Source organism: Rhipicephalus sanguineus, chromosome 1 (assembly GCF_013339695.2).
Source record: "Rhipicephalus sanguineus isolate Rsan-2018 chromosome 1, BIME_Rsan_1.4, whole genome shotgun sequence".
NCBI classification, from domain to species: Eukaryota; Metazoa; Arthropoda; class Arachnida; order Ixodida; family Ixodidae; genus Rhipicephalus; species Rhipicephalus sanguineus.
In genome coordinates this window covers 216,733,334-216,745,608 of record NC_051176.1, presented here as the reverse complement: position 1 = coordinate 216,745,608, position 12,275 = coordinate 216,733,334, and the positions used below count along the sequence as shown (strand labels likewise).

At 46.8% G+C, this 12,275-nt stretch overlaps 1 protein-coding gene across 1 annotated transcript in view; it reads left to right on the top strand.

Moving 5' to 3' along the window:
* The first annotated feature begins 768 nt into the window (after positions 1-768).
* LOC119381517 (cyclic nucleotide-gated cation channel beta-3-like) overlaps positions 769-12,275 on the top strand; it is a 47,827-nt gene continuing 36,320 nt past the window's right edge. The window contains 1 exon segment of the mRNA XM_037649295.2: positions 769-917. Coding sequence (XP_037505223.1) covers positions 876-917 — 42 coding nt within the window. The 5' untranslated portion in view covers positions 769-875.

Below are 12,275 nucleotides of genomic sequence, written 5' to 3'. Positions count from 1 at the left end.
GACTTCGCCTCCATCGAAACGCGACCGCCGCGGCCGGGATCGAACCCGCGACTTTCGGGTCAGCAGCCGAGCATCGTACACTGTACCATCGAGTCGGACGACGTTCAAACCAGCAACGGGCGTCTAAGAGCTGCGCTCTAAAAGAAAATGTACGCCACCTTGTTCTACGTGGGGAGACAAAATCAATACGAGTAATAAAGGTACACCAATGTGAAAGACACTGAAAATGCCGGGAAATGAATTAATATTGATATGATAAACAGGCTTGCCGTACATTGTGCGATCTTTCGTTATGCCCATGTGCTTGACAAGAAAAAAAATTCATCACGTATTATACTCTATAACCAGAACAAAAAATTATGAAACTGTTTATGTCATAAGCATTGCACTCTTTTTGTAGCTTGTCTTACCATCGTGCATCAGTTGTTGTTTCTTTTTTTTTCACGAAAACCAGCTGGCATTCATCTTCTGTCTGTTTTGCCACCGTTGTTTAGTTTCTCTTTATTTTCTGCTCGCGTTTGTTTTTAAATCAACATGGGCCTATCGACAGAGGAAGTCTGTAAACAGTCTGTAGACGCCCGCTAGTTCACTTTCGGGAGTAGCGCGTGGCTGTAGGCCAAGTGGGCCAATGCAGCCATCAAGTGCGTTTCTTCCAAGACGCGGCGCCAGCACATGACGCGCCTCCCCTTTAAATCCTGGCGCCGCGCCGGCTACGCTGCAACAGCTCCTGGGAGATGGCTCCACCGGTCACGCGTCGAGAGCGCACCTATTGTCTAGCGCGCACTCGTCGGGCACGGGTCAGCTGTGGCCGGGGGAGTACTTATGAAAATCGACCATGATTACGTGATAACGGCCGGCCACCGCTTAGTCCAGCCATGCTGGACTACATACTGCCGGACTTCTTCGTCGACGAAAAGGTGCGTACGCATACTTCGCGTTAGGCGACCGAGGAAGCATGCCGCGGCGACGGGGTGACTTTCTGAGCTCAGTTCTCGGTAGTCTGCTCGCTTTTTCCGCTGCGCGGTCTCTACTGGAGGATATCGCTGCTTCGCCTAACTGCGGCTGCTCTCGCCTCCTGCGTGAAGTTTTCTGCAAACAAACATGAAGAGTCGCGCAGCTTCACTGCGACTTGGCACCGCGAAAAGGCGTCTGCTTTCGTCGCCAAAGCAGTGCACAAAGAGTCGCGAGGTGCATTATGCGGCTAGGCCTAATAAGCGAATGATTCGCGGAGGCGGACGTGCAAATTGTGATCCATGAGCACAGCCCGTTTTGAAAGCGCTGGCGCGGCACTTCTCTCGGCGGCGGCGGCTGGTGACAAAAGAAGCGTCCCTCTCAACGGCAGTCGGGCTTTCTCGCAGCATTGCAATGCAAATGGTAAAGTACGCTTTACAGGCAGAGAAGTGTGTTGGGTGTTCACGTGCTTCTCAACGTACTCGTGGTGTATAGTGGAGACTGAGTAGAGTATATTGAGGTGTAGTAGTCGCGTCTGTGCTTTTAGCATTTGTACGTGTTTCGTAGGTGGTTAGTGAGTACACGTGTTCTTCTTTTTTTTTTTTTTTTGCGCACTGCCTTCTAATGAGCGTCTTTTAATTTTTTTTTTCTGGGTCGAAAAGTGATACGCAATCTATATCGCTGTAATTTCACTACTCTTGTTTACGTAAGTGTCGCAGTGAACATTATAGAACGCAACTTTAGTTTTCCAAACTAAGGCTTTATTTGTGCGAACATGTCGTTTCCTGCAACCTAAGATGCTAAACCTCCGCCAATTAATTTGGCTGTGTACAATTTGCAACGTACAGCATTCTTCACATTACTGAGTGTCCATTTGAATACTGCATGGTGTGTGAGTACTTGTGTAATAGTGCGTGCGATTGCTCTCGCGCGTGCCTACATGTATACGTGCGTGCGTGCGTGTTACGCAGACTTATTGTTGGCATTTGCATAGTAGTTATTGCTTGAAAACATTGTCCCTGTCTAGATTGCAAGGGGCATTACTCACAAATCTTCAGACCTCCTCGAACTTGAGCTACATTTATGCTTGTGCTGTCAAAAAAAAAGAAAGAAAAGAAAGAAAGGTGCAAATTAGTATGGATTAACTGTAATATTTTGTGTTGCACCTGCGGACACTGTTCTAGAAGATTGTTGTTGTACTTCTTGTCACAAGGAATATAAACCGACTTGCCTAATCACCAGCTTGAAATATAAATGTCTTCGGAGTAATTAAAAAAGAAATTAAATGATTTTTGGTGAATCTGCCGATTTTGAGCGCTCTCTACTGAATCACTGAAAAAATGCCAATGTAAACTGTGTGCGACCCCCCTCCTCCTTCCTCTTTGTTTACGCAGATAAGGCGTGCTAAGTCAACACTTTTAACTAGCAGTGTATATTCATTGTGACCTACCTAGATACCAGGTGCTACATCTGCGCCAAAGCTAGCAATTGCTGTAAGCGAGCATTTAGTTAGCATTGAATATATACTGAGCTGTATGTGGCAGCTGTATTGGATGCATACTCAGTCTTGACTAAAGTAATGTGACAACATGTTTTTGTTTGCGCCAGCTTTGGCCTCTATTTACAAAATTTATCGAAGCGTTCATTCTGGCTTTCCAGAGCTGCTTGTTGCTCAATATGGCATTGCCGTTCCAGTAATCAGTCAGCTCCTTCGTCAGCCGTAACATTACCAGAAAATTCGACGACGCACACCACCGAGGAAAGTAGGCGAAAGGAAAGAGCGTCAACTCGCAACTAATTTTATTCTTGCAAATCCACCGCAATATATACACCATGCCACACATGCGCAATAACACACCATGCGTCCCATCCAACAATCGCCTACTCTCAATGCACGTGCTAGTTTAGAAACCTGTAAAAAAAATCAAATTCAGCTGAACGCAGTACCACCGACGTATCGCTAATACACATATCTTTTTTCTTTCGGATGAGGTATGCTTCTAGCATCTCTCGCTCAATCACCTCCTTGCTCCTACCTAAAATAGTGATATTGGCAAATCTTGCCTCACATCCACACGCGCTGCAGTGCATAGGCAAATGTGCCAAAAGATTATTCTTTATCGAAAGAACATGCTCCCTCGCTCGATCGTTTACGCATCGGCCGGTCTGGCCGATGTAAACCCTTCCACAGGTGAGCGGAATTTCGTAGACCACTCCCGTCGCACAGGTGACGTAGGGCCTCGCATGCCTCTTACCGCAGGGGGCAGGCAAGGTTCCTCTTGAAATCTGTGGGCACAGGCCCGACAGCTTCCTTGGCGCAGAAAACACAACAGGTACTTTGTACCTATTGGCCACCTTTTTAAGGTTGTGTGCAACCTTATGGGCGTACGGGACAACTACTGGTCTTTTTTCGAACCGCTGAGCTTCCTTCTTTTTCCCTTTAATCTTTTGAAGCAGGGATTCAGCCGCCGCTGCAACGACTCCCTGTGGAAGATCCCTTTGTCCCGTTTCATCTGTCTCGTCCTTGTGTTTTTCGCGCTGTTTTTTACTATGAATTTAGAAGTGCTCCGCTTAGTTCTCTGCAATGACGACACGAAATTGAATGCAGCAGTGACGTGATCGAGGCAGTCTTTGCTGTGTGTGAGAGAGAAAGAGAGAGTCTTTATTAGAAAAACAGAGATGTTTGCCGGCGTCTATATACCGCTGGCATGCTACTCTGTATAGGGATGGGGAATCGGATAAAAAATTTTCAAAAGAGAGTAAAGGAAATAATAAAATAAAAAGAATGCTGTGAGAGATTTCGTTCGTTTAGTACTGAGCACGGTGGCAAAAACTTCATGACAGAATTCGTCAGATGAGCTGCGCGACGCGGGCATGACTTTCAGCGTGCCTGCGCGCCCTCGCAGGAAGAACGTGATCCGAGTGGACGCCCTGCAGTATAGTGCTTATAGTGCTCGCACTCGGCGCATCGTCGCACGTCGTAAATAGCGGACTCCTTTAGCCCGCGGACTCACACAATTTCCCGATTTGCTGTGCGCTGTACGGGCGCAAAGCGACACCGAATCTGCCCGCCCGGCAACAAGAAGAGAACGACGAGTCGCGCTGGGTGGCGGGAAACGTTTTCGCGAGCCAGTCACTCCAGGGACATCGACGAGGTTCACGGCCTTTCGTTGGCGACAATCTCGTTGGCGACGTACTCTGCTGGTTAAGCCTGGCGTGGTTAAGTTGAAACATGTCGATGACATTCTCTCACCCCCACCTCCTCCCGACACGCAGCCTTCTCCCATGAATACTGGCTGGACTAGGAATTGTATATATATATATATATATATATATATATATATATATATATATATATATATATATATATATATATATATATATATATATATATATATATATATATATATATATACCGAGTGTCCCAGCTATCTTTAGCCGAGGTTTAAAACATAGAATAGTAGAGGCAGGCGAGTGAAATCACTTGCAAATTACTGACAGTCACCTTGCGCACTACAGACATTTTTTTGTTTGGTAATTAACTAATTTGTTAATTAGGATTATTTAATTAAATTGCCAAATATTGACTGTAGGCAAGAAATGCGGCTTGCAAAGTTCGAGAGCGTCTTCAGAAACCCCTATTGCATTATTTGCGATAAATAAAGTCTCACGTATACCATTTTCTCCAAGCTGCAAAGAAAGCCCGCGAAATACAAAAGAACCACGTGACTAGCGCATTCGCCCGCCGCGAGAATGCTGCCCTCAGCCGTGGTTTGAGAGAACGAAATCAGCTGCGGCCACGACTCGCCGGCTCCGTTGCAGCGGTAGGCCGATAAGTCGACGGTGGTTTTTTTAACCGCGTCAGCCAGCTGGCGCGCGTGACGGTGCAAGTTGTAGCGAGCGTGGGCCAAGAAACCACCGTTAACTTATCGGCCTACCGCTGCAACGGACCCGGCGAGTCGCGGCTGCAACTGACTTCGTTCGCTCAAACCACGGCTGAGAGCAGAATGTTCGCTGCGCGCGAATGCACTAGTCACGTGGTTCTTTTGGTATTTCACGGGCTTTCTTTTCAGCTTGGAAAAAATGGTATATGTGAGACTTTCTTTATCGCAAATAATGCAATGGGGGGTTTCTGAACACGCTCTCGAACTTTACAAGTCGCATTTCTTGCCTAAAGTCAATACTTGGCAATTTAGTTAAAAAATTAAGAAATTAATTAATTCCAAAACAAAAAACTGTCTGTAGTGCGCAAGGTGGCTGTCAGCAATTTGCAACTTATTTCACTCTCCTGCCTCTAAGTGTTGTATTCTTATACCCTTGGCTAAAGATAGCTGGGACACCCGGTGTGTGTGTGTGTGTGTGTGTGTGTGTGTGTGTGTGTGTGTGTGTGTGTGTGTGTGTGTGTGTGTGTGTGTGTGTGTGTGTGTGTGTGTGTGTGTGTGTGTGTGTGTGTGTGTGTGTGTGTGTGTGTGTGTGTGTGTGTGTGTGTCGTTCCGTGAAGTATAATGAGACTGGGTCTGGCAAAACGAATTTATTGATGCGATCGGCACAGAGTATTAAAATCTTCAAAATCGTTTCCTTGGGCGTCGTCGATACACCGACTACAACGCGAAGGCTGCCTGAAAGTCAGCTGCTGTGAACTCTCTCAGGGACTCTGTGACAGCACGTTGGATGGCAGGATCACCGCCGAAACGGTGACCTTTGTGGCTTCTCTTGAGCTTTGGGAACAGGTCTTCAGCCGGGCTCACATCAGCGCTGATGCAGCTGTGATACACTCCTGATGCGATCCCGGCATACTTCACATCGCGTCCGGCCGACGCCGTCTCACCGCTTATTATGGACAGACTTATCAAGTGTACGTCAAATCAAATCAAATTTATTTCAACATACAAGTGATGTCGTGGACAATGAACTGAAAGCCAGCAAGGCTTGACAGGGTCCATTGCCCATTTTTCAGGCTGTGACAAAACAGGAAAAACAAGAAATACACCGGAATTAAACTATAAATACACCACATCATATTACAGGAATACAAGAGTTACAAGAAACAAAAAGAAATACACAAAAAATAAATGGGAGGCGCGACTCTACCAGCTGGACTTGGGAAGCCAATTGGCGACCGTTGACCAGGCCCGGCGAGCGTCAGTAGCCAGCGGGCCCTGTAACAGGGACTGCACCCATGGCAACCAAAAAGCCTTATTTTAAGGTTGTTTCTCTCGCTATTTCTCCGCGCTGCGTTTTCTTGCGCTGCAAAAATGTAATTACAAAGTCTCCGATTGCACTTTTTTTTTAACAGTGGCTGTACAAGAGTGGCACCGTGTCAGTGCACAGATAATTCACACTGCGGCAGGAACTCCCGTCTGTATTCTCTGCAGAAATGTTATACCAACTCTCCGCTCATCTAACCATAGTCTCCTATGACCTGTAGTGTACTGTACATCGTTACGGTTTTTCGTCATATGAAGTGCTGACGAAAGTGCAGACCCAAATGAATTGATCATGCAGAATTTCCTTAAGCATTCTGCGCTGACGTTAATGGTAAAATGCTAAGCGTATGATATCACTCGATCTGTCAGCGGACTGCTCGGTGACCTCACAGTACAGCGATCCGTTGGCGGTGACGCTTATGACGTCGTGACACCCTACTGTTTATTGGTTGTCATAACGCAGAATTAAAATTTGGTTTATTGACGATGAAACTGTAAAGTAAAGCAAATGTACGCAGATATGTACTTTTGCTTAACATTACTGCGAAATTACGGTTGCTGTGGTCAGCAGATGCGCAGAGTTAACCGATGTATAGCTATGGCAAAGCCATTACGACGGTGACGAAGTCGTCGCTCTTCCACATTCAAGATATCCATCATGTTGCATTTTGTAACGATTCCTTTCTATTCGCCAACAGTTATTGACTGGAACAAAACCCGCGTTTCACACGCGGTGGTCCGAATGACAACAGAAGAGTAGACCCGGATGCAAATAGTTCTAACAGAATACATAGTAACATACTAAACGAAGACATGGCGTGCAAACACGGACACAAGAAAGAAGTCAGGACACCACAAACGCCTGACTTCTTTCTTGTGTCCGTGTCTGCACGCCCTGTATTTTTTTAGAATGAATACTTGCCAACTAGCTCAGCTCTCTGTTATTCTAGTAACATGCGCTCTTTGGATAACCTTGCAAAATTAATTAATACTGATTGCTTGGCCTATCTTTTGCACGTAGTAGATTTGCTTTACAGTGCGCACTTTAGCCAAGGCTCACATCTCATTCAAGCTCAAGTTAGCTGCGTGCGTAATAATCCATTTTCGAGTCTCTCGAGTCCCGCTATGGTATAGATTAGGACCCACCACGGTGGCTTAGTGGTTGTGGTGCTCGACTGCTGACCCGAAGGTCGTGGAATCGAACCCGGCGGCCGCATTTCTATGGAGGCGAAATGCTAGAGGCCCGGAGCCCTCCACTACGGCGTCCCTCATAATCATATAGTCGTTTTGGGACGCAAAACCACAGCACTTATTATTATGGTAGCTTAGGGGCTATAACGTAGCGCTGCTGAGGTCGCGGATCCGATCCCAGTGGAGGTGGCCCCATTTCGATTGACACGATATGAAAAAAAGACAAAAAAAACGCTCGTGTAATTTAATTTAGGCGCACGTTAAGGAGCCCCAAGCAGTCAGACTTATTCTGGATTCCCACATTAGAGCGTGGCTCATACGAGGTCCTGGTATTGGTACGTAGAAATTAGTTTCCTTCTTTAACCCCTAGATTTGGGCTAACTTGGAGTGAAGACTTCAAAATTGTCTTGAAAGTAAAGTAGGTCAAAAACTCGCACGTGTTCAAACCGCTTCTTGAAGGCTAAGCGTCACGGCTTGCTTCGGCGGGGTAGCCTTACTAGCAGTTCCATTTGCGACGCAAGTCAGTAACTCTAGATGACTGGGCCTGGATACATGTGGCATTCTCAACCATCGAAGAAGTCTCTGGCACCACATTTGACATGTGGGTAAGGAGTGTCAGAAAGTGCTTCGTTTCGCGTGATTCCTTCTACGCGTCAAGAATGTTGTAAGGGGAAGCGGCGCTTAGCAACACAGAGGGAACACAGTGGCTACCGATCAATAGGGGTCTGTCATGTCCCAATCTTAGCAGCATACCCGGAGAAGTAGCAAAAGCAAAACAAACCCGACGGGTCACGACTACTCGTCTGTCTGAAGCGCCGCCCTTGAGGCCGCCTGCAGGTACCACCAGGTCGTCTCCGTCCGCCGAACTAATGAGCCCTTACCGGCGAAGGGAATCGAGTGCGGCATGTTCGAGGCAAAGCAGCGTCAGTAGCTGAGGCCTTTGTCGCATCGCTTAGAAGTAGACACGGTCTTGCGTTGCAGTTTTCCTTGGGCAGCCGGATTAACCTTTGAGGTGAGAAGACAGCTGGTTATTTATTCGGCAGAGGACACGGGCGGCAGACGTGTAGCAGTGCTTATCGCATATACGCGGCATCTGTCACTTGGATGCGACGTTTGTGCGGTATGCAAAGTTGATGCTTTATGTTTACGATGCTACAGCGCATTTGTCCCGCAATTTCGCGCCGTTAACACGAGGCGAACTCACGCGACAGATTCATAGTGATCTTCTGGAATTTATTGTAGATGTCCACTGTAGGCCCAGTGTTCTGAAAAAGAAACTTTTTTGGTTACTATTTTGTCCTTAGCCTGGCTGTCGCTCCTCGCTACTTTTGTCTATGCGATTATCGAGTGTTAAATACCTCCTGTCGCTTCGAAATTGAGGAAAACCGCCCCCATTCGATATGCTTGAGTATGGTATCTTAGCTTTCGATCGTATGTCTCGCGGGAAATAATTCCCATATTCTTGCAAGCTTTCGTAAGCAAGTGCAGCATGTGTTCGTGCGGCACATATCGGAAAAGAGCCTGCCTGTCTCTTCGTGTGTGTCGTATACGTGTCGCGCTAATGCATGTTGGAAATATGGAACACCAACTCGCCCGAGCAGCATTGTAAGCAACGTTGTATCACGTTACTTTCTTTGTATCGTGTAGCATCAGTTAAGCTTTTGCGCTTATTGCGTTTGTATAAATAGAGTCTGCATAACGCTTGTCGTATTTACTGCTTGGCTAGCGTTTCTTTTTCCACAGTGTTAATCTTGACTTGTGCCGGTTGTTACTACTCTTGCTGTGTCCGGTGGGGGTCCGGACTCAGTCAGGAAGTTAAGCAGCTCCTTTTGTCGCAGGCAATAACTGTGCGTAATAAATAAAACAAAATTATTATGCATCCTGGCAACGACCAAATGCAATCACTCATTGCGTGCCAGTTTTAGCGCAGCTGCTTACGGTAGTAAGGCGGTCCAACTGAATCTATAAAACGAATTTCGGATAACGTGGTAACGCAGAGTGCATCGGTAGAACCTTGTCCATGTAAAGCCAGTCTGTACCCCGAAGGTATACATCCCCGTGTATCAACCTTCTTGCTTCCCTTCGACATCTAAAAATTATTTTCAATAAACGTCCATTTCTCCTCAAGAATTGTTTTCTTCTTTCATCTCTAAAAGCGGCCGCGCTATACCACAAAATGCGATAGATTTTGTCACAATATTTGCTTAGGTGGGCTTGAGAAAAACACAGCATGTGTTCTACCTCTCTGCAGTGCTTCTTTAGTGCTTAAGGACAGTCGAACTGTGCGCGTGCAGAGTTCGCACGCGTGAAATATCAAGTGCACACGTGTCACCCGACGTTTGCCCTCACCCCAGTGTAACACACACAGCAGAGAGACACACGCGCGCACAGCCTTCCGTGCGTGCATGCACACACGCACACATATGTATACAGAAAGCTTTCCACCGTGCATTCTGTCATGATAAGGTTATCGCACGGCGAGCGTTGACCGAGCCATTAACTCCATTGTCAGAAGTGCAGTTAATGCGCCTCTTCTCCCTTCAAGGGCCCCCTGCATTTCAACCCTTCACTCTACGGCTCTGTGTTCTTCGTGTGTTAGCTGCTTGGAGCGATCGCAACTCGCGGTGAAAGTCGACCCCTTAATTTACACATTGTGATTTTTTTTATTTGTCGTCGTCATACTTAAGTTAATCAGTGCAACCGTGCATCATTTAATGATATTCGGAGACTTGTCATTTTCGAGTAGCGATGTCGTCTTTATTTCAGATAACTGGGAACGGAAGCAGCGCAGAGAAAAGGAAAACGCATATATATATATATATATAAAGACATGGTAAATACTTCGATGCGGTAGGAAACAGCGAAAGAAAGCACTGGAGAGGAGAGTCAGTAATGTTCGTCTCGACCACGGTGAAAGCGCATTTCTACACCACCGTGAGTGTTTCGGTCGACTCTCGGGCGCCGACCTGTATAACACGCCAAGTTTCATTGGAGCTAGGCAACCTCACAGATCCCTGATACAAAACGTATATTTTGCAGCTTATTTCATATCTCTAGCCTCTTACTCCGGTGGTCTTTCTTATGAAAACAGAGAGCTCGAGAGAGACTTGAAAAGCTTTGGTACAGGTCCATATAGAAATTTGTGCACAAGCACAGCAGCCCAATACTGGTCGGCTTCGATCACGAGCTGCGTAACGAAGCATACATATTCTCAATCTTATAGCGTGCGCCGACACGCCACTGGTGCAACACAGGAGGCCTGAAAAAAGAGAGTGCCGTGATTTGTGATAAATATGTGTGTTTTACAAAAGGAAAACGTATTGCAGCTACAAAATAATTTTGAATACGATAGAAATATTGAGAAGCATCCTGTTAATTTGCGGTGCGCCTTTCTCTGCCTCGTTGACCTGGAAGTCGTCCCATCTCGCGCTTGGGATCACTGCACGGCAGAAATCGGCGAGGCGTGCCGTTAGTTGTTTATTCTGCGGTCATGTACAGTCGCGCCCAATATAACTTGCAACATGCTGCCAATTGTCAAAGCGGCGCCAACTCTGTACGGTGGTGCCGACATAGAAAACAATCAGTGAGGTAATCATTCTAAAAAGGCAGGGCGTGCAAACACGGACACAAGAAAGAAGTCAGGACACCACAAACGCCGACTAACAACTGAAGAGACTCACAGCGGCTGAAAAGAAAGAAGGCACGAAAACTTATCTGCGCATGCCCATGCAACAGGCGAACCTATCAATCCGGCACGCGTGGCGGTCTACGTGGAAGATAACTGTTAAGGCATTTGATTTCATCTTTATGCAAGTTAATCGACGGTTGGCTCACGCATGCGCTACCACTTTTCTTGATATGCCATGCTTCAATCATCAGGCGCGTTTGTTCTTGACAATGTAAAGATAGATTAGAAGGTGAGCCTCCTGTTAGCGATCTCTAATGTTCCAACAATCTCTGGTTGATGCATCGGCCCGTCTGTCCTACGTAGAAGCGGCCGCAGCTGAAAGGGATCTTCCACGTAGACCGCCACGCGTGCCGGATTGATAGGTTCGCCTGTTGCATGGGCGTGCGCAGATAAGTTTTCGTGCCTTCTTTCTTTTCAGCCGTTGTGAGTCTCTTCAGTTGTTAGTCGGCGTTTGTGGTGTCCTGACTTCTTTCTTGTGTCCGTGTTTGCACGCCCTGCCTTTTTAGAATGAATACTTACCAACTAGCTCAGCTCTCTGTTATTCCAGTGAGGTAAACACCAGGGGCGTAGCCAAGGGGGGGGGGGGGGGGGGTTGGGGTGGTTCAACCCCCCCCCCCGAAATTTTTCAGTTTTGCTTGCGTATATAGGCACGCACACATACAAACGCACGCACGAACATACATAAAGTATGGTTGAACCCCCCCCCCCCCCCCCCGAAAAAAATTTCTGGCTACGCCCCTGGTAAACACTGCTTCGACTACTGGTATTTGCAGAACCAATTTCACGTTTGCCGGTGTTGCAGTACAGGCTTGAGGCCCCTTTAGCCATGGCCACCGTGTCGCAACTCATATTATTGAGCGGCACTGTATACATATATGCACAATGCCCATTAGGAAAAAAAAAAAGCGACACCGAGTCACAGTCGGGAGAGTACTCTTAATTGTCTCTGAGGAGGACGAAGTCGAAGAGAAGGGTCCATACGACGCAGACGTCTGTGCTGGAAGCATGGTGTGTTCTAGTGACGTAGTCAGGAATTAGTTTCGGGGTGAGGGATTCTGGTTCTCCGAAGGGGGACTTGTGATCGATAATCAGCCATGCGCGTGTTCGACACACATATCGCAGTGTAGCATATTACTTTTATCTCCATTTGTTCGTCTTTTTCTTCATTAAAATCTGTATTTCCATACCTTACACTTACTTGACTCATTTTTTTACGACCTATACTGCAAACCTTTCTT